We start from the raw sequence: 23,691 nt of genomic DNA, 5'->3' as shown, positions 1-23,691 counted from the left end.
TAATTCATTCAATGAAAAAGGTAAAAAAAATTCCAATGACTAGGTGGGATGGGGGTGGGGCTTTTCTGAACAAAAATAAGGGTACTTATTTGCAGGGTACTTGATTCGACGCAAAAACTCTGAGTTGTTTTTGTTTTTTCTTAGTGAAAATTGTGTGGGTGAAAGTATCAAAATTTACCAAATCTAGTCCAGGGGTCAAGAACACCGGAGGTCTACACTGCTCCAGGCTTGACCACAAGCCTATCAGAGAGTGGCAGATTTGTGATTTGGAGATGTATCTTGTTTTTCCTTCATCTATTCACACTCATAAATAATAGAAGAATCATTGTAGAGTTCATTATTGTTTTTACTGTTGAAATATTTACAAATATATTCTGGTTAACATACAGATGGTTGGGCATATAAGTTTATGTGAAGCCTGTAGAGTTGTATCAAAATCCTAGCAGTTTTGATTTAGTTATGCTGGTTGAATTCCAAGGTGAGATCTGTGTGTATTTCATAGTAATTATCATCATTATCATCGTCATTGTTATTTTTCTGTGCTTGTAAAGACTGATAGGTTTTCTGCAGCATAGCATTATGCTGCTCATTGCAATTCCTTGTTTCATTTATGAAGTCCAACATCCTGATTTAAGCCTTTACCGAGATGTCCATACCCTTATCTAATTTCCCTCCATCTTCAATGAGTTCCTTTCGTTTTGGGATTACTTGGCTCTGTCACGGTCATTATACATCACATGGCTACACCGATGCAACCTTTTTTCTTGCGTATTACATCAGATTCTGCTTATACCCAGTCTCAGCTTGTTTGTGTTCTGTTGCTTGTTCTCTCCAAAATTAACACATTCTGCAAACTATACTCACCTTATTTCTTTCTAACCTCTGCACATCCTTCACATTTAATACCATGTTTTGCTACCAAGCAGTACTGGCACTTTGAATGCAATTATATAATTTGCCCTTCACTTGGGGGAGAGAACCCCTTTGTTACTTGCAGAGATAATAACTCTCAGAACAATAATTTTCACTGGTGATTAATTTACTAAGATAACAGAAGTTATCAGCTACCTCTTGAGAGCTTTCTGGATATTTAAAATAATTTATTTCACACCAGAGTTCCTACCTATTTCTGCATATTGAGTATGAGCCACCTCTTTAATGGTAGTTGAATTCTGTGGTCTTGCCTGCTAAGTGGAACTTTTATCATTGCTAGATTTACTTTGTGGCTTCTTGATCCTAAGTTTTGCATCTGCATTTGGAGGTTTTTTTTTTACTAATTCTTCAACAAATTTTGTTACTTGGCCCGCCTGTCAACTCATTGTGGATACTTCTCCACCCTTGTCCATGCTGCCCTTACTCATGCCTGCCAAATTGGTCCTCACTCACACCTGTCTCCCAATCATGTCCCCTTGCTTCCCTTTCCCACCCTCTACCCCTTCATCAGAAAATTCTATGGGCCTTTTAACTTCCTCTTTCTGATCTTACCACCCTCCCTGTTTTTCCCCAACCCACCTCTCGCCTCCTTCAAATGTACCCAGCACCTATGTGACCTACTGGTCCATAGCTCCTTCCTCTCCCTCCATTCTCACCCATGCTGGATCCTTCCCTTGCTCTTGACCACAGTACCACACCTGTCCATTCATCGCCAACATCACCTCTGTCACTGGAACCAACTAACACACTGCTCACTTCTGTGGCTCCTCCTGTATCTCATCTTACATCATTTACTGCCTCAAATATACCCTTTACAGGTCTTTATATGTTGGACAGTCTGGCCACCAGCTAGCCAACAGATTACTGATATCTATGAGATATCTGCCTCCAGAAAAATACTCCTGTTGTTTGCTACTTTTGCTTGACCAACACTACACAATATTTGGCCTGGCCTCACACCATAGATTCATCACTATCTGACTTAGCAAGGAGCAACATTACATCTTCTCTTTGCAAACTCATAAGCTGTTTGGACTTAATACACTCCCTCCTCCTTCAAACAGCTTCTAAATTCCATTTCTCTCTCCAATCTCATTCTCCTTTCCTATGCTTTTCCCCTCTTTTTCTCTCTCCACTTACCTTCCACACTCACACCCTGCTCATTTTTATACTCTCCTGGTTTTAAAAACCACATTTGCTGTCTCTCTCCAACTTCAGGTCAGTTATATTTTGGCCATGTAACAACACACATGCTTTTCTTTGGGCTATCTGCTCATTCCTGCCTTTCCTCTATATGATGAAGAGCCGTGCTCAAAATGTCATTTCTACTTCTAAACTTTCACTGGTTATCAGTCTAATATATTTAGTGTATGTCCAATTGATTTTTGTTGTTTTCTGGGGTTTTATTTTCTTCTTGGATTTGCCTCTGTGTGTGTGTGTGTGTGTGTTGTGTGTGTATTTTTGTATACATATGTATATGTAAATAATCCACTTTGCCAGGGTCTTTGTGAGGAGCCACCTTTCTGCTCTATAGAGGAGAACAGAGAGGCTCAACATTTTGTAGATATGGAGCTTTGACTTCTGGGAGATAGGGCAGTGGCATCAAAGGGGCTTCCATAGGGTGTGCACAACCTTGGTGGTCAAACCACGTATGCAGTTGATCTCTGGAGTCAAGTCTCCATTGCTGTTGACTATGGAGTCCAGATAGATGCAAGAGCTGATAAACTCTATGACTTCAGAGCCAATATAGAGGATCACCAGTTTTCAATAGCAGAGCTGTGACGGCCATCAAGAACATCACATGGTACCATCTGATGTTCTTGACGGCCCTGCACCAGATGACTGGTCATGATTAAAGAATATCTCTGGAGGCTCAACTCCATCTTGATGGATGTAAAGGAGCTGGCACGGGACTGCCAGCGATAGAGAACACTGGTGGATCTGGTCAGTTTTACGCATGATGATGCCACTGGGACCACTAACCTGGGATGACCTAAGGCACATCGAGCTGAGTTGAGCTGCTATGTAAATAATAATAATAATAATAATAGGTTTGGTATTCAATGTTATGAAGACAATACCTGTTTTCTGCCTATTGTTATTATTATTTCTTTTATTTGTGTCATACTCTGCACTCTAACCTGTCCTGACTTTGGTGCCTTGTGTCATACTACACTGAATACTGGAGTGGAGTGGGGAACCCAATACTGAGCCCAACTTTTGGTTACATGTCACACTTTATGGTGCCCACAGCCTCCCAGCTTGCCAGTTCTCAGTCAAACCATTTAACCCATGCCAGCATGGAAAGCAAACGTTAAACGATGATAATATATGAAGAGAGAAAAGCTTTTGTAATTAATGCTTGTTAATGTGTACAGTTCATGATATAAATATTATACAATTTTGTTCAAGCAGTATAAATTGTATGTAATTGTATGTATTTATGCACTTCAGTTATTTACTATTTACTCATAACTAGGAATACATACATACATACATACATACATATATGTGTGTGTGTGTGTGTGTGTGTGTGTGTGTGTGTGTATTCCTCAATTTCAATTGAATATCTCTAAGAGCTGGGAACATCTAGAATATATGATGACCATGAAAATAAATGTATCAAATCTTAGCTACTGATATTTTTTGCTTTGCTATACTAGAAGAAACATCTCATTTACTCAACTGGAGCTATGATAGAATCTCCTGTTGAATATGACATGAGTATTCAGTTTTTGCTGAATGACCAACACAAATGATTTGTTTAAATGGATCAAATGTATATGTTGTACATTAACTCATTCTTTCCATCAAATCGATGTTGACTGAATAGGTGTGCAGTGTACCATACATTAGGTGTTGAAGTGACACAGAGCAACATGAGATGAAGTCTTCTGCTCCAGGAATTGAAACCTCAATCTTGCAATCATGAGTTCAGCACCCTAACCACTAGGCCATGTACCCTCACAAACTGGAACCATTATTGGATATTGCTGTAAACATGCCAACTATTATTGATATATCTTATGCATTATTTTGATCCTACTCTAAGTCACATTGTACCTGTGGGTGTTGGCTTCCCTGGTAATGCCAATTATATACAATAGGGTGATTGAAAACTCAAAAGAACCAATTAGCTTGATAGAAAGCTTCTAGAACTCTTTGTAATAAATGTATCCTTTGTGCATCTTTCCTTGTAACTATTATGATTACTCACACCCATTATAATCTTTATACCCAACATAATTATTATGCAACCTTATTTAAAATACTTTACTATTTTCCTTGCATTTCATGAAGTTGGTATTGGATTGTCTGATGATATCAGTAATACAATTCTATCTCATCCTTTTTTTACTTTGCATGATTTCTAATGGTAAAAAGAAAACCCATTTCCAGATCAAATTATTTTCAATTTATTAATATTACTTCAATTAGTTTTAACTTTGTTGATTTATCATTTTGCTTCCAAACAATAATTGTAGGCTAAAAGAGCTAACCATAGTTTTTTTGTTTGTTTTTTTAAGCAGAAAATTTATTATTATTATCATTATTATTATTATTATTTTGAGACAGAAACCTGGTTAAAACCAAAATGTACTTTTTTCTTTTATCAGTTGAAGAATATTGTTTTCTATTTTATACGTCATCCCTCTATACTAGTGCTATCAAGGAAGAAAATTTAGCCAAATATTTTCATATGCTATTTCTTTTTTATAGCACTATGGTTATCTGGCACCATCTTACAATTATCCACGACCAAGTCAGAGATATGAATCAATAAACATGTATTTTGATGAAAGCTACTTTCATTTTGTATGTATTGAATGCCTAACTTTTTAATCTTTAAAATATATTATTAGAATGACAATGTTCTTCATTCTCTTCTGCCTGCTTAATATTTATTGGTTTCAGTGGGGAATACTATTAGATACATCTATTAGAGTTGTTAGCAGATTCAGTCATGTGCTAACAACAGTAGCTTTTAACCAAAAGAAGTCATCAAGTATTGTCTTGAGTGTTTTGACCCTAAATCCTTTGGTTGGCATGCCAGTAGTAATGGTCAGTTACTGCCCAGTTACTCCTGGCTTTCAGCTTAACTCCTCTTGCTTGTTTCACAGCCAGTGACACTCCCTTTTTGGTTGCCTCAAGCTAGCTATCTTCTTTATTCCTTCTCGTCACCTCCAGAGCTGTTAACATCTTCCACATATCCTTCTGTCAGAGTTTAGTTGCTTTTAATCTGCCATAACTATTGTCTATTTAGCTTATACTTCATCATCATCTTCATCATTATTATTTAACATCTGTTTTTCATATTAACATGGGTTGAATAGTTTGACAGGAGCTGGCAGGCTAAAGAACTACAAGCTCCAGTTTTCTGTTTTGGCATAGTTTCTACAGCTGGATGCCCTTCTTAATGCCAACCACTTTACAGAGTGCACTGGTTGCTCTTTATATGGCACCAGCACAGGTGCTTTTTATATGGCACCAGCACAGGTGCTTTTTATGTGACACCGGCACAAGTGGGGTCACCAAGTAACTTTCAAGACAAAGACCTCTTAGTTGAGAGGGAGTGAAACTGAGGGAAGTGGTTGTGTGCCAGGTGAGAGGTTGGAGTATGATAAAGAGACAGAGATAGTTGTTTTACTATAGAGGAGATACTTGGCTTCCCCAGTAGGAGAAGGAAGATAGGAGAGAGTTTGAAAAATAGAGAAACAGTCAGAGAGAGTGAGATGGTGTTGGTACCTCTGAACATATTATAAAAGTCATTTTATAATGCATAGTTTAAATAATCCAGTCAAATAGTATTTTCTCAGTTTACAATAATGTTCCGGTGTTAATATTCCTTTAGTTTTCATTGTTAGATTGATATGTATTCTATATCTTTTCTTTATATTGCAAAAATACAAAACTTACTTAGACATTGTCATTTTTACCAATATGCATATGAATTGCTCGACCAATGTAATTTCAGTTTTCTTTTTCTAAATACTAAAAATATAAAATGAAAGAAATAATTTCATATCTACTAGTACTGTTCAAACACTTTTTTGCTTTTAAATTAATAGAATCACTTCATTCAACAGAAGTGGTTTCATATCGCAAACAATTTAGTGAATCCTCTTGGAAGTTTTATCCAGAAATATTATTTTTATAAAAAATCTAATAATTATGGAATATTTTCATAATCTGTGCACAATCTCTTCATGATTTTCAAAGAGTATATTTGTTGCTTGCTAAGAGGTTATCTTCCATGAATTAATTTCTTTAAGCATACTCATTTCATTTAATAATTCCTGCAAGATGCTAATCAGCATTTTTTAAACTTGTGTATTTACACTTGTTGGGTAGTATATGGTGTATAGAAACTTTTGAGCTATCTTTTCTCTCTGCTTCTTTTATTAATCTGACAAGACACCCACCTAAAAGCTTTTTCATACAATCACTCTTTAGTCACACTAATGTATCGGATCTCACTATATACATATACTAAACCACTGCCCATATCTTCTGAAACTACCTATCTTGTTTAACAGTTTGGCATTTCTTCTTCAGAGCAACTTAAAAAAAGAATATGTGACCAATTATTTCATTAATTCCTTCAGTGTTTATAATTGTATTGAACTATCTGACTGCAAGTTCCAAATATAGGTGGATAGTTTGTTTACATTATTTGTTTTCAGGTTTCTGAAAGAAGAGGTGTGTTTAAAAGAGCAGTATTTGGACTTTCTACCATTCTCCTGTTTAGGTTTTGTAGATAATTGTCTTGGTGCTGCTTGACTTCATAAGAAAGCATGGATCTGTTTTCGCATGAGAAATTTACCCCTGCTGCTCATTTGACTGGGTTTCTTTATATTTTTCATGGTTGTTGTACAACTGAACTTGCTTCCAAATTGTTTTCATTAAATACTTTCTTGTAATTTGAAAGTATATTGATTAAACCTAAGAAATGTTTAATTCGGTTGGATGAGAAGGAAGATGTGGGACCAGATTATTTTTGAGGCATCTTTTTCTGTTAGTATGTAGCAAAGGATTGGGGGTTGTAATAGACCTTTTTGTTTGCTTGATGCTAGTACATTATTATAAAGCTTCTACAACCCTGATTTTATTCTGGCTACTATACTTTCAGAGCACATTTGAAAGGGTTCATTTCTTTGGTGCTCTTACTGCTAACTACCTGTAAGCATCTGTCACTTACAAAGTCTTTCTTTTATGCTAACCTGTCTATGATTCCATTGCATCTCTTGTGTATCTATAGTTTGTATTTATCAGTTTAAGACTGGCTGGCTGGGTGAACTTCTGTATTTAAACAGTCTAGTTCCTAGAAGTGAATCTGTCAGGAATGAAAAGTTCCAAAAATGAAAGAAGAGTCTAGAATCAAAGAGTTTAAAAGTAAACTGAGCAAAGACAAGTTGTTAGTTGGTAGAAAAGAAAACTGAACTTTCCTATCATCAGGAAAATGATCATGCTCAAAATACAAGAAAGATGTCAATAGGAATTCCATATTGTATACCTAGTGTAAACTATAGCTACTTCATAACAGGTAGTCTGGGTTCCATCTCATTGCATGGCATCTTGAGTAGTTGTCTTCTACTATAGCTTTGGACTGAGTAATGACTTGTAAATAAAATTAATTGGTGGAAACTGTATGGAACTTATTGTGTGTTTATTTCTGCATGTCTTTGCCTTGACACTGATGGGTGACAGTGATATTATTGTTTATATTTTCTGTAAACAATGTGTCCTGCAGCTTGGTGGTTTTGAAATATGAAAACCGATAGAATAAAGAATATATTTTATATTAGCTTAAAATCCACCCTATCTGGCAGCTTTTAAGCTAGCTCCTGTGGAGGCTCTTCATTGAGCCTTGGGCCCAACAATGACACTTCATGCATTGAGTACATATTAAATTTTATTAAACTTGACCATTATTTTTCAAGCAATGAACAATTTTCGTCAAAGCAATGATATAATTTGTCGACTTGGAACTTATTGCAAAGCTGCATGACAAACAACATTTTTTGTCATCCCATTCGGGTGAGGGTTAGTACAATTTTTTTTCTATCTAACCTCTCTCTCTCTTTCTGTTGATTGTTTTCAACCATCACCAGTACCACGACCATCACCATCACAACTGCCATACAGACACCATTCAGACTTCTGACACCACCACCATCAATACCTTTGACTTCATCACCTTTCCCTCCACCACCATCACCACTGTCTTTCACATTGCTTACTATCACCGTCATCCCTGACCGCCTCGGCTACCACTGTCACCATCATCAGTCACCTCTGCCTCTATCACAACTACAGCTCATACTTTTACTATCACCCTATTACCATCACAACCATCAATCTACTACTCACCTCACTGTCTCTATGTCTACTATTACTCTCACCCCAACTGGAGGAATAGTAGAAGTGTCATTGAATAGTGAAGGAGGGGGCCAAAGTGTGACACACTGGCACACAAATTCGTTTTGGCATTTATTATTATAGATGAAAAACAAGTAAGTGTTGGCAATAATAAGGGCATCTGGTTGTAGAACACTGCCTTAATAAGTATCATCCAACTCATACCAGCACAGGAAAAGTGAACATAAACATGATGGTGGCAATGATGATGAATAGACTGACAACCAAACCCTAATAGACAGATATCAGCATGCTAAATTCTTTACTAGCTCTCATCTTACTAACAGCACCTCTGTTCATCACTTTCACAGCACTCCCAAAGCATTTATTTACTGCCATTTTTCTTCACAATCACCTGATTATAAAATGTGGAACATTCCAAAGCTTTCACCAGATTATTAAGTACTCGGTAAAGTGGCTTACTATTACCTAAGAACTACTCTTGTAGTTGTCAGTCTAAGAAGAGGACACTGAAGAGTCCACACTGGTAAAGTTGAATTGTATCTCATCTAAACTAATTATTTTCCTAATAATCTCTAGCATTTTCTTAACTTAGTCTATCACTTTGATCCTCTGTAGTTACTTCTTTGTTGAGCTGTTCCTTTGCCCTTGCAGCAACTGACAATGATACTACTATGCCAGTCATTAGGTATGACCCCCTCCCTGCAACTACTTTCTTTTGCAATCTAGAACTCTTTACACTTATACTTTTCTTATTTTAGAACATTGTCAAACATTTTATTTTAAGCTTCTTGTTAACTACTTCAAATGTCTAGTTTCTCTTTTAGCCACTTGATGTTGTTCCTTGCTTCTTGATCTTCTTTTCTTCCTAGGCCTGCCTCATAGTTCTTCTGTCTCTATCCATGGTATCATTCAATCACCTTTTGCTGTGCTAGAACCTTGCTCCATCCACACATCTGGTTCTTGGATCACAGCAAGCTGTCTCATAAAAATCACTAGTTTTCATTTATAAGTCTGTTTTCTTTCTCAAGATAGACACCACCTGAATCTACACATTACCAAAAAATCTTTCAGCTTCCATACTTTCCTTTACTGTATTATAATCATGTATTTCCGGCTCTGATGTCACTTATGACAACTCTCAGTTGACTGGTACATTCTTCACCAAGGAAAGATTTAGTATTTACAACCAGCTCTCTCCTGTTTCCTAGTGCATATGAAGTCTATCCGGCTTGTATATTAGCCTAAGTGATTAGTGGTCAAGTAGCCAACCTTGATCCAGAAATTAATATTCATGTCATTTATGTTGTAGAATTCTAAGAGCCTTGGTCCCTCATTAGTCTTTGTCCTATATTCAAAGCCCCTATGTGCATCAGAGAAGCTATTATGGTGTCACAATTATCATGGTTGATGTCTTTTTAATGAATGGCTTTAACTAACAAAGTTACTGTTATCAAGGTAGTCTGTAAGAGGACTCCTAGAAACAGTTTTTTTTTTTTTTGCTTATCTGTCAGTTGTGATTATGGTGCACCTGCAGAATCTGTTGCTGTTTGTGTTGCTTGTGACGTGGCTGGATTTAATAATTCTGTCACCTGTTCTGACAACCTGAATTAATCTACTATCTATTTATCTGCTAACACTATGTCAACTCCACCAACCCAGTGCTGTTATATTAGAAGAATTTGGAATATGATGCAGTCCTCGGACTTGTCAGATCATGTCAAACTGTCTAGCCCATGCCAACATGGACATTAAATAATGAGTATGATGATGCTTATCTATAAGAGTTTCACTGAGGCTCTCCTATATCTTACCTCTTGTACACATCACAGATCTATACTCATCTTTGTTCCAGGAGCTTTGCAATATAGTTGTATCTGTTATAAGATGAGGTATTCATTTCTTACTCTCTCCTTGATGTCTCCTTTGTACTCAATAATGTCATCCTACTGAAGATACTTGTAATCCTCACTTGAATGTATAGATTGTATAGCAAAGCTGTTCATATTCAGTTTTGTTTAGCAGGGTTTGAGTTTTCTTTGTCTAACTACCAAAAACAGAAATTCAATAAATTTTATTCTGATGTTTGGAATATTGGGTAATCCATAGAACTTCAGGTTCTCTACAAAGGAAAAGTGATAAATGTTTCTGGGTTTAGGGTTTCTATTTCTGTAAGCTTACTGGTTAATGAACAGGTATGATAAAGGGTTTAACAAGAGGACAAATAGCAGTATTAACAGGATATCATCTTACAGGATGATTGCTTTTTGATAATGTATATTGTTATATTTGATTGAATTGTCCTTACCTTTGAGAAGTAAAGTGATATGCCCAGTCTTGGTTAGGTGCTGATTAGCAGTTACCATTGGTTTTGAAACTTTTGACCACCCATAGTATGTGATACTCTCAAAGACTCTCTGATAGTCCAACAACACTACGGCTAAATTCCTATGGTTCTTTACTATTTCTTTTCATCAATTAGAAACTGCTCTCTACTTCCTTATTTCCCATAGCTTGCTCAGATGTTATAATATTATTGATGGTACCATGATCCTGTATAACCAAATTAAGGCCTCCAGTTTCTCTTTATTGCTTGCTCACTTGCTTACATTCACTGTGCGTGGCAGCCCATATAATGTAGCTATTCAAACCCACCACCACCTTTCCTCACTCTCATCCAGCACAATGTCTTGGTTAGTTGTGATTGACATACATCAAGTTACTTATGATTGATTCCTGTTACTGTTTTACTGGCACTCTGTTATTTACGACAATGAGGGTTCCAGTTGATCTGATCGATAGAACAGCCTATTCCTGAAATTAACATGCAAGTGGCTGAACACTCTACAAACACATGTACCCTTAATGTAGTTCTTAGGGAGAATCAGCATGACACAGTGTGTGACAAGACTGGCCCTTTGAAATACAGGTACTCATTTTTGCCAGCTGAGTGGACTGAAGCAACGTGAAATAAAGTGTCTTGCTCAAGGACACAACATGTCACCGGGAATTGAACTCACACCCATATGATCATGAGCCAAATGCCCTAACCACTAAGCCATGCACCTTCACTATTACTATTACCTTCCTACAAACTATCCCTCAATCACTCACCCTCTTACCAAGTAGTAGCTATCACCTCCTTTCCCTCTAACTTCTAGTATTACTCTCCCAGTACTCCTTTTTCTACCATCCTCTGACACCACTAACTATTTCTCTTGTTACACTCTTGCTTGACTCACCTTTGCTCACCACCCCTTCTGAATTGAGGCCATAGTATTAGACCTGTTCATATTCTACCACCTCCTTAGCACTCAATCTCCCCTCCCCCTACTTCTAGCTGTCTGTATATGTAAGCTAGCATCAGATCTCTTCATATCCACTACACCTTACAATCAATTTTGCTGTATTGTTAGCTGTCACTTCCATCTCCCCTAGGCTGTTATGTATTTATCTACAGTGGTTGGCATAACCAGTGTATTGTACAAAAATAACTTTTAATTGATTGTCTCTGTAATAGGTGTCCTTTGAGAATATTATCATTATTATGATAGTGGTGATGAGAGCAGTGGATTTGCAAAATCTTTAGGGTGTTGGATAAAATGCAATGTGGTATTTGTTTTGGCTGTTAACATTCTGACTTCAAATCTTGCTGAGGTCAACTTTGTCCTTCATCCTTTTGGGGTCAGTAAAATAATATACCAGTCATGTACTGGAGTTGATAGCATCAATTAGCTCTTCATCTTAAAATCACTGTCTGAATCAGAAACCACTTAAGGGCAGTGAGCTGGCAGAATTGTTACTGCATTGGAAAAATGCTTAGTAATATTTTGCCCAATTGTTTTGGATCCGGATCCAAAGTCAGCTTGTATCAGGGTACTCTCTGCATATGTGGTTTGATGAGCTGCCTTCATATTTCAAGGCGTTACTCTAATAATGCCAAGCTGGAAGGGAATGGTTCTGAGCAGAAATTATATAACCCTCAGTTTCTGGTTTGAGACCAGAGCATGACAGGCTTGATCTACTTCAGAGTCCCTGATTCTAGTTGGGTGTTTATCATGCAGTGGCCTTTGCTCCCATTTCTCCTTAATATATTGGAGGCAGGTTTGTTTTGGCTATGGTTTTTATTTGTTTTGCCTTGCTTGTTGAGTTCTTTGGGTACTGGTTCATCAAATTGCATTTTTCATAGGTATATTTTTGCATTTTTGTTACTGAGTACAATTTTTTGGTATTTTCATGCTTCAGAATCATCTTTAATATCTATTAGTATTATCAATATTATTATTAAAGGCAGTGAGCTGGCAGAATTGTTAGCACACTGGAGGAAATGCTAAGCGGTATTTCGTCTGTCGCTACATTCTGAGTTCAAATTCCATCAAGGTCAACTTTGCCTTTCATCCTTTTGGGGTCGATAAATTAAGTACCAGTTATGCACTAGGGTTGATGTAATTGATTATCCCCCTCCCTCAAATTTTAGACTTTGTGCCTATAGTAGAAAGGATTATTATTATTATTATTAATTAAGGTGGCGAGCTGACAGAATCATTAGCACACTGAGCAAAATGTTTAGCAGATTTTCATCTGTCCTCATGTTCTAAGCTCAAATTCCACCAAGGTCAACTTTGCCTTTCATCCTTTCGGGGTTCATAAATTAAGTGTTTCCTGTGATTAGAACTAGTAAAAGAATAATATACAGCTATACAATTATTGTTTTGGAAAAAAGTTACATGATTCGTTTTTATAATTTTAATCACAAATGTATGGAAAATATATAGTGATAATATACAAATGGATACAGTTCTTAGGTGTGTGAGGAAGTTCAATAAACTGATAGTTTTAACTGTTCTGAAGGTGTTAAAATATAATATATATCATCTCTAATGAGTGTTGACCTTTCTCATTTAAAACAAAAGTTAGTAATATTCAAATAGTTTAAAATTTTTTAGTTGAGCTATTACATGACTTTTATTCCCTCTGGATTTCAAGGGATTTCTAGTAGTATAGTTATTTCCTTTCATTACTTTTACACTTTTTCTTGGCCAGAATATTGATTTTCATTTCACTCAAAATATGCACTGTGTGATTTAAATCAACTGTTGATAAAATAAGTTAATTTTCAGGGAGGCAAATGACTGTTTCTGCAATACAAGAGTGGCTTATCCTTAATTACTTGTATGTGGGCATAAAATGCAATAGTAGCTTTGCATGTATAAATGCCTACCAGGTAAAATGCCTTTTTTTTCTCTTTATAACATATTTATAGAATTTATCAAGAAATATGAATTAGATATAAGATTAAGTTATCTCACTACTTTTAGATTATAGATTAGTCTAAACAGGATATCCCATGGGCATATGGCATAGTGGTTAAGAGCGCAGGCTACTAAGCCCAAGATTCTGAGTTCGATTCCAAGCAGTGACCTGAATAATAATAATAATATACAGAAATAAATTTATTTCTCAAACGCATGATAATACTATAAATAGTGTGATCACGATAAATTATTCATATATTGCAGAAAAATACGTTACTGGCCAGCCATGAGACTCGAACTCACATCTCTGTGATTACGCGTCAAGTGTTTTACCATTAAACTAAACTGCCCAGCAACAAATTCTTCTGCAATTTTAGAACTTATAAATTTAGCTTAATAATATCAAAAAATACATTAGGAATGAGAACCCAGGTTTGAAATTTCCCTAAGGCACCTGATGAAAGCTGGAGGGTATATCAGCCAAAACGTTGTGTTAACAGCAAACATGATGAGAACAAATATTCGTCAAATGTAAATAATGTAGAATATCCCTTTCTTTAGGTTTTGGATTGTTTGTATTGGTTATCAGAAGTGACCTTTCTGTTAAATAGTTCTTAAGTGAATGATTGATTGTTTATGAACTTGTTCATTTGACATGAGAAAGTATGGTATTGTAGTTTAGTATTTCCTTTCACATTAGTTTTAATTTTTTATTTGAGCTTAACGCTTTAGCATTTCAGATTAGTCTGTCAAATGTAAAGCTTATTTATTCACATTATTTTGAATTAATCATCCATTATCTTGTAGTTTTGAAGTTTACTTTTAACATGACATTGTAGGGTAATGTAAATGTTTTTATATATAATCATTCATGGTTATGAAGGTATGTGAGTGTGTGTGTGTGACTATGACTGACTATATGTGTGTGTATGTACCCAAAGCTGATGATTCATCAATACTTAGTTTCTTGGTATACATTTGGCCAGTTTGAATATAAAACAAATAGAATATTTTAGCTGGATAAGATCAGTCTAAATGCTAAAGAGTTAAGAATATTTAGAAGGCTTAAATTCTGAATTAGTGACGTGTCTGGATGTTTCATTTTAGTGATCATATGTTTGTGTATGTGTGTGTGTGTGTCTCTCTCTCTCTCTCTCTCTCTCTTTCTCTCTCTCTCTCTCTCTCTCTCTGTATGTATGTATGTATGTATGTATGTATACTGCTGTGTCTGGGGAGAGTCATTCTCTTTTAGTGCCTTATAATTTAACACACTCACTGGTAAAATTTCCACTCATTTACTTATTTATTTTTCTAAAATTTTCGTTGTCTTGCAATCTTTTCAATAGTTGTTGACTCTGTTATTCAAGCTGCATTCTTTTTGTTTGTTTGTGCGCATGTATGTGGGTCAGTGTGTGTGCTCATGTGTGTGGGTCAGTGTGTGTGCACATGTATGTATGTGTACATGTATGAATGCATGTAAGTGTGTATGCATGTATGTGTGTGTGTCTGTATATATGCATGTGTGTATGTTTGTATTCTGCATATTCATGTGTTTGTGTGTTTTTATGTGTGTATACCTCTGTCTCCTTGTGTGTGCATGTCTGAGTATGTTTGTGTGTATATGTATGGGTTTTTGTGACTATGTACTGTGACTATGTATGGATGTGTATCTCCATATGTGTCCTTGTGAGAAGTGAAGTGCGTGTGTATATGGTCATGTGTTTCAGTCTTCATTTGTGTATGTTCATTTGTCTGTTCATATAAACTACTATGTACCTATCTGTCTATATGTCTATCTGTTTACTTTCATATCCATATGCCTACATACATGTGCATATACATATACACACATGCATACAACTAACTAGGTAACGGCCCACTTACTATTCTACTTGTATATAGATATAAACTGTGGGTATGGGGGTATGATTATCTACTACGTATATTTCCTATTTAATACTGGGTATGTTTCATTTATGAGGACATACTCCTGTATTTATCTGAGTGTTGGGTCTTTTTGGGTGCTTGGATAAAATGCAGATGTCAAATTGGCCCAGGTTACCTCCATGCTGGTAGAGTATGGAGGACAGTTTTTTGTCGTCATATTGTCTCAAATGTTCATTTAGTCTTAACGGACAGTCAACAACTATTGAAAAGGTTGCAAGATGTGACGAAAATTTTAGAAAAATAAATGAGTGGAAATTTTACTGGTGAGTGTGTTAAATTATAAGGCACTAAAAGAGACTGACTCTCTCCAGACACAACAGAATATGCTTCAACACATGAACTCACATAAAGAATCTTGCAAACCAAATCCAAAGACGAAATATATATATATATATATATATATATATATATATACATACATATATATATAAAAACGTAAAATGAAAACAGAACACAAAGGATTCCACGGTACACGTGTTTCCAAAAAAGAATATATATATATATATATATATATATACATACACACACACACACACACACACATATATATATATACATACATGCATACATATTTTACTTGTTTCAGTCATTTGACTGGCCATGCAAATCGACCCCAGGACTTATTCCTTGTAAGCCTAGTACTTATTCTATCGGTCTCTTTTGTCAAGCGATGTTGGGGGGACAAACACGCACACACACACACACACACACATGCATGTGTGTATATATATATATATATATTTATATATACGCACACATATATACGACGGGCTTCTTTCAGTTTCCGTCTACCAAATCCCCTCACAAGGCTTTGGTCAGCCTGAAGCCATAGTAGAAGACACCAGCTCAAGGTGCCACGCAGTGGGACTGAACCCGGAACCATGTGGTTCGTAAGCAAGCTACTTACCACACAGCCATTCCTAAGCCTATATATATATATATATATATATATATGTTTATGTATTTATAATGATGTTAAGATAATACTTTATAGAAAGTCTGTCTTATCTCCAGAAAACAATATGAATTACCTGTTTTCCTGGTATGTATAATACTGGACAGTTTGGTAAACAAATAGATTTTGCAATTCAACAAAGTTTTTGGGCTTCTAATAATTTTAAAAATTGATCCTTTAATAATGGTTAAATTGGGAGGAATTCAGCGTATTCTGTTGTGAAGTTCTTGAAAAATACAAATGGTTTTATATACAAGGTTGGTGGAAAGTAACTAGGTATTAGAAATTGCTTATGGAATTTTTAGTATCACTGAAGTCATGACAAAAACGTTTTTTAAACAGACAACACTAATGGGGATTTCTTATTTTCTTATTGTCTTATTTTTTATTTCCCTGATGGCTGGTCATTTGACTTTTCAGGAGTGAGCTAAGATAGCAGCATGCTATGAAGTGTGGCATTCCATGAGATGGTGGCGTGCATGGAAAGGTAAGCATGCAACACTACATCCAGAGACAATAAAAAGTTGTCATGCAAAGTTGTCGTGATGACCACAGGTTCTGTGAACGATGCTAGAAGAAGTGGCCATCCAACCACATCCCAGCCAATGGAGAACATGGCAACAGTGCAAGAAATGTTTAATCACAGCCCGCAAAAATCAAGACGTCAAGCAGCTTGTGAAAGTGGACTAACAAGACACACAATATATACTGTGTTGCATAAAGAATTGAATTTTCATTCATGGAAACCCCACTACATGCAGAAGCTAAAACCTGAAGACTGTGGCTACAAAAGTCCAGATCTCACTTCATGTGATTTTTACTTGTGGAGGTACACAAAAGAGGAGGTGTACAAGACAAAATCTCACACTGGAGGACTTGGAGACACGAATTCAAGAGGTTCTCAATGATGTTCCAGACGACATCCTTCAGAAGGTTGTTTGTTCCATCCCAGGCCGTTTCAGGAAACTGGTTGATGCCACTGGTACTTACGTTGAAATATGAAGATTTACTTACATTTTCCCATGTAATAAAGAACATGTATCATTTGTTTCAATAAATTTGTAAAAGGAATATGGATTTTAATGCCTATTTACTTTTCACCCACCCTGTATAATTGTACATGGTTATGAAAGTGTATGTGTGTGACTGTTTCTATATGTGCATGTAATTACCCAAAGTTGATGATTCATCAATACTTAGTTTCTTAGTATATATGCCTTCAGGTAAAAAAAACAAGCTTACTGTGAGAAACAGCAAGGTGTTTTAAACAAATAAACTATATTCACTTATTAATTTGTCCCTCATTTTAACACCCAAACGTGTGTGTGTGTGTGTGTGTGTATATAGAGAGAGAGAGGCAGGGAGAATTTAGGTTAGTTAGAATATGTTTGTGACATATTTTAACTCCTCTTTTATGGTAAAAGGTGTAAAAATGCCATATCTGCCCAGTTCTTCCCTCCAGCAGATTCTCTGATGTGCGTTTCTGGCACTTTACCCTTCCTCAATGGGAAATACCCAAGGGAGATAACCATGGGCAGATTCAAAACTATCTTTAACTAATAAAAACAGCCGACATCAGTGAATGAGTTGTGCTAGTGGATCGCCTGGTCTGGTTAAAACCACTGGCACCAAGCAATGATTGGGAATAAACAGAGTTTAGGTTAAATAATATATGATTGTGACACATTTTTAACTTCTAAAGGCAAATTCACTGCAGATACCGTGGAGAAAATATTCTCACTTATGGTAAAAGGGGTAAAAACACCATATCTGCCCAGTGCTTCCCCCTAGCGGATTCCCAGATGCGTGCTTCTGGCTCTTTAGCCTTCTTCAATGGGAAATACACACACACATATATGTGTGTGTGTGTGTGTGTGTGAGAAAGAGAGGCTGCATCATCACTTAAAACAGTTAGTGACAGCTATGCTTTTAAATATATATATGTGTGTGTATATATATATATATATATAATAATTTTTGCATCCTTTTTTTTTTCCTTGCTAGCATGGGTTGGACATATACTTATTGAGACATTGTTTTACCACCATATGCCTTTCCCGTTGCTAACATCTCTTTATTTACAGGCATCTTTGAAAGATAGTTTGTTTGCAAATTTCACCATTTTTTAAATTCTAGTACTTTCCATGCATGTAAACACACACACACAATTTGACCGTGAATTCCAAGACAAGAAAGAATCGCCCATGTCAAATTTATATGTATGATTAATTACTAGCCTGCTAGCCTTGGCAATGTCAAGATCGTTTTTTTTTTTATGTATTCTTCTTTCTCACTTAAATTTTAAATGTTGTCACAACAGTAATATGACCATTCTGCTGAAATTTTCAGTAAATTTTGTATATCCTTGTGCAGCTGAAGATTGTTCTGCATTTTGCATTTAATGTAATGCTCGCATTACTTAAATAAATGGAGTAGCATGAAACGTGCGTACTGCAATAACCTTTAAAATCCGTGTTGCTTTTTTTGATTTTTGATCACCTTGTTTTTGGAATTTTTTTGATAATACCATACTATATTCTGGTGCCTAAACTTAAGTGCCACATTCAATTTTGAATCTAAATTTTATATATATATATATATATATATATATATATATATATATATATATATATATATAGATATATATAGATATGTGTAAATAAACATATCTTCACTTCCCGTCTACTGTATAGAAACTAGACAAGATGATTTAATAGACTAGTTGAACACACAATTTTCAGTATTTCATAAATGCAATGAAAGTATAAGTTTAGTATAACAATCTTCATAAGGAACTCAAAAAAAGTTGCGTAATATTCATATTTCTGAGTATTACAGATATTAATGTAAAAACACCTTATTGTGTTCACAAGAAAAACTAATCAAATTAGGTTACATGCACTGAAATAGACATCCATATTCAATAATATTGCGATCCATATTTATCATAATCATCCTCATCATAATCATCATTTAACATCTGTTTTCCATGCTGGTATGAGTTGGATGGTTTGACTGAAAACTGGTAAGCCGGGGAGCTGCACCAAGTTTCAATCTGATTTGACAAGGTTTCTATGGCTGGATGCCCTTCTTAACGCCAACCACTCTGAGAGTGTAGTGATTATTTTTTTATGTGCCACCAGCACAGGTGCCATTAACTTGATACCAGCATTAGCCATGACTACAGTCTCACTTGTCTTGACAGGTCTACACAAGCACAGTATATCGCCAAAAGTCTTGGTCACCTATGCCCAACTTTCCTCTCAGGATGCTTATACTGTCATGCATGCACATTGACATTACACATCCAGTAATGCATACTGGCTTCATTTCTTACAAGCCTGCACATGTCCTCAGCAGTCACAGCCCATGTTTCACTACCATGTAACATGGCTGTTCACATACAGGATCATACAGTCTGCCTTTCACTATGAGCGAGAGGCCTTTTGTTACCAGCAGAGGTAGTAGCTCTCTGAACTTTTCCCTGCCTATTCTTATTCTAGCAGCTACTGACTTGGTCACCTAAGTAACAGAAGCTATCAACCACTTCTAGTTTTTTTCTCCTGGCATGTGATGGAATCTATTTTCTGTACATTTTTAGTGTTAATTGTACCTGTGCACCTTCCACACACACAAACTATTTTCCCTGTTAACCTTCCTCTGATATTGCTGCACCTCTTATGTGTCCATAGCTTACACTGGGTACATCTTATGGAGTTTCTACCTATACCTTTTCTACAGATTGAGCAGAGCCATCTACCTGAAGGGATTTGTTATTTGTCTGCTTTCCTACTTAAGACTTTGTTTTTTGCTAGGTTAACTTTAAGGCCTTTCAATTCTAGACCTTGCTACTACACCTGAAACTTCTTCTCTAGTTCTGGTAGTGATTCAGCTATAAGAACAAGGTCATCAGCATAGTTGAATTCCTTTGTTAATTCCAGGAGGACTATGATGAACAAGAGGGGACTGAGGACTGATCCTTAGTGAACCCTTGCTTGTACCTTGAATTCTTCAATATACTCATTGCCAACCCTCACCTTATAGACAGCATCCCTGTACATGGCTTGCACAGCTCTCACCAACCACTCGTCTATTCTTAGTTTCCACATTGACTGCCAGATAAGGGATTGGGGGACCCTGTCAAAGGCTTTCTCTATGTCAACTGTTGGATAATAATATGGATCATATGTTTCTTGGAAAAGTAGTAGTGCAACTACTGTACATCACTAGCCTTCATCAGTAGAGTCAATAATGCTGCTAATTATTTGAATATTGAATGGCTATTGTACACTAGTGTATACAATTAGAGAGAATTTTAAGATTTATCTCTCTGTCATCTACTGAAACTACTGAAAACTTCATTTTACTCAGTTACTGTCACCCGATCTGTAAAATTATAAATGAAAGGACACAGTGCTCAGAATTAATGAGACATACTATTATGTATTATGCCAAGAGATAAAATACTCATCATAACTCAATAACAAATAAAGTACTAATTTCTTAAACGCTTACCAATAATGTCTCATAAATTTTCCCTTTTGTTAGCCTATTTCTGCTGAAATACATTGTTTTTGTTTCATTTTTCAATTAATTTTAGAAATCATGAAGAATTTAGTAAAACTCCTATCTTTATTAAGCTGGTGTATGAAACATAAACTAACATAAACTTTTGTTAAACAATTTTAATTTAGATCACTTTAAAGTAGGAAATTTGTATCACAGAAACAAAGGTGATTTCAGGCAGGTTGGTATCAAAAGGGTTAAATTTTGTAATAATGCATGAATTGTATTCTCTCTTCTTAAAGAAATTTAATACATTTTAAGCATATGTATTGAAGACTTTAATTATTTGTTTTATATAGCTCTAACCACTATTTTGTTAAAACTAAACCATGAAAATCCATTTAAAAAGCTCTGAATACTTAAATTGTATTGGACCTTTTTTTTAAATCATACTTTTCTTATTTTTGATAGCATTTTTATAATACAAATGAATTAATTAACACTAATAAACATTTAGAACAAATTAAGAAATAAAGCAATAATTCTTTCTTTTATTATTAACCCTTTAATATTCAGATTACTCAGTCAAATATAATGTCTGTTTAGTCACATTGCTTTGAATTAATCATGCATTATTTCATAGCTTTAAAATTTCAATGATGCGATTATTTTAGAATGATATTATAGGAAAGATGCGAGAGGCCAGATATGGTCAGTTTAAATGCTGAAAGATTAAATCTTTCAATTGTTTCAAAATAGTCTAGATATTTGATTTCTACAAGTTTGATCTACAAATATGTTTACTTGTATTAATATTCGAATATGGTATGGAGTTCATATTTTTATTACATACATGCCTAAAACATTTTCTTATTGAAAATGTTCAGGTTTTGTTATAAAAAGATTTATCTTGTTGATATATGATAGTATATAGCAAATACTGTCAGATATAAGAGGCATGGTGTTGGATTCTTGGATACTGAGTTATAGTCTACTGATTGTTGAAGTGAACCTGTTTGTTAATATTGCATGTTAAGGTAAATCGAAATCATTTATATTCAAGTAAATAGTTTATTTATTCAATTTCTCTTTTCTATAACAGGATGCCCATGAAAGTGAGGTCTTTGCTGTTAAGTGGAACAATACCGGTACCCAATTTGCCACTGGTGGTTCTGATAGAAAAATAAAATTATGGGAAGTTATAAATGGTAATATTTATTACATTTTGCTTAGTTTTATAACATTGGTTTTCTTATTCAATGTAAAAAAAATATTACTTATATTTTATCTTTTTTAAATTAGTGTAATATTCAATCTCATATCATTTGCAAACTGCAATTAAACACTATGTACAAAAATTTAAATGCTAATTTTTTGTGTGCGTGTTTGCTTGTTTGCTTATAATCATTCAAATATTGTAGAACAGTTTGATTTCCCCCTCCTTCTTCTGTAAGACACTTCTTTTGTTTCCTTGTTCAGTGTTTGAGCTGGTCTCACAATCATCCTTCAACAACTGCATACTTTTAATTCTTCCTGAATTTATAATCCACTGATTTATGTCAATGGAATGTGTACTTCTTTTCCAATAATGCATTCTGCTTCTTTGTCTTCTTGGTTAGGATAAAGTTGAGGTGATTCTCTATTCCATTTGACTGATAAGTGATCAGTTGGCTGGCTGACAAATTCTTTCACATCTCAGAGTTCTATGAGTTCAGCTCTTCTACATTATTTTATTACAGCTATAGATTTTGTGCACAGCAGTGTATTCTTTCCAATGAAACTCAATCTTGTCATTGAAATCCCTGCTACAGGATTCTTCTCCACATTTATGAAACTGTTCCTTCTCTAGATCATAACGTCTGTGAATGTGATTGAATATTTTACTTAAATACTAAGTATATCAATCTACTTTTGTTAACTCAATTCCCATCTAATGTTTCTGACCATTAGAAAAATAAAGGAACTTCTCTGGAATCACCTCATCTTCATCTTGCATCATCTTTTCTTTGAATTCTTATTCTGGAAAGTCATTTTACACTGTTTTACAATTGCTTCTCTAAAACTGTATATTGATAATAAAAAAAAGAAAACTTTTTATAATTAACATTACTTTATTTAATCCTATATTTCCTATTCTTTCAAAAAAGACATGTAAGTTATTTGGATTATAATCTTAGGAAAATGTGAAAACAGGGGTATTTTACAAGGAAGTAATGCTGGAATAACTTGTATTGAATTTGATATTGAGGTAAGATGAAATTATTTAATTAAACATTTATTGTAATTAAAGGGCAATATTTAGGAGTCTAAAAGATAAAGTATTATTTTTGAATACCAATAACTTACAAACAATTGCCAGCATTTGGCTGCCTTTTTAAAGTTTTTTCTATATTTAGTTTTTGTGTTTGCTCCATAATATGAAGCAAATACAATTGTTGAGATAATGTTACACTATTGGATATAAAGCTCTTTACAAGTACAACCATGACAATAGATATTTTTAGAAATCAACTTCAAGTGTTTCAGGAAGTTGATATATTTATGAATGTTCTAACATGCATCAACTTTGCATTATTTTTCTTAGATAGTGTTTGTTTCAACAGGTAAGTCTAGCGTTCTGACATTTAACCATATATGCTTTAGTTTCTTCCTAAAGTTTTTCTTCTGAACTAAATCAGATATGTAAAACAGCTATCATCTTACTCTCTGAAATTT

At 35.0% G+C, this 23,691-nt stretch overlaps 1 protein-coding gene across 2 annotated transcripts in view; it reads left to right on the top strand.

Annotated features, from left to right (window-relative positions):
- The window catches only part of LOC106882625 (autophagy-related protein 16-1), an 81,750-nt gene that overhangs the window by 44,160 nt on the left and 13,899 nt on the right, over positions 1–23,691 (top strand). Inside the window, exons 9-11 of one of the 2 annotated variants that reach the window (XM_052967333.2) lie at positions 4,654–4,749; positions 22,079–22,184; positions 23,154–23,224. In XM_052967333.2, the coding sequence (XP_052823293.1) occupies positions 4,654–4,749; positions 22,079–22,184; positions 23,154–23,224 (273 nt within the window). The remainder of the gene's footprint in view (positions 1–4,653; positions 4,750–22,078; positions 22,185–23,153; positions 23,225–23,691) is intronic. The other variant, XM_052967334.2, reaches the window with a different exon arrangement.

The sequence above is a fragment of the Octopus bimaculoides genome, chromosome 4 (assembly GCF_046866305.1).
Source record: "Octopus bimaculoides isolate indiv1 chromosome 4, ASM4686630v1, whole genome shotgun sequence".
Lineage (NCBI taxonomy): Eukaryota > Metazoa > Mollusca > Cephalopoda > Octopoda > Octopodidae > Octopus > Octopus bimaculoides.
Note: the sequence above shows the minus strand (reverse complement) of the source record. Positions and strands in the feature narration are given on the sequence as shown.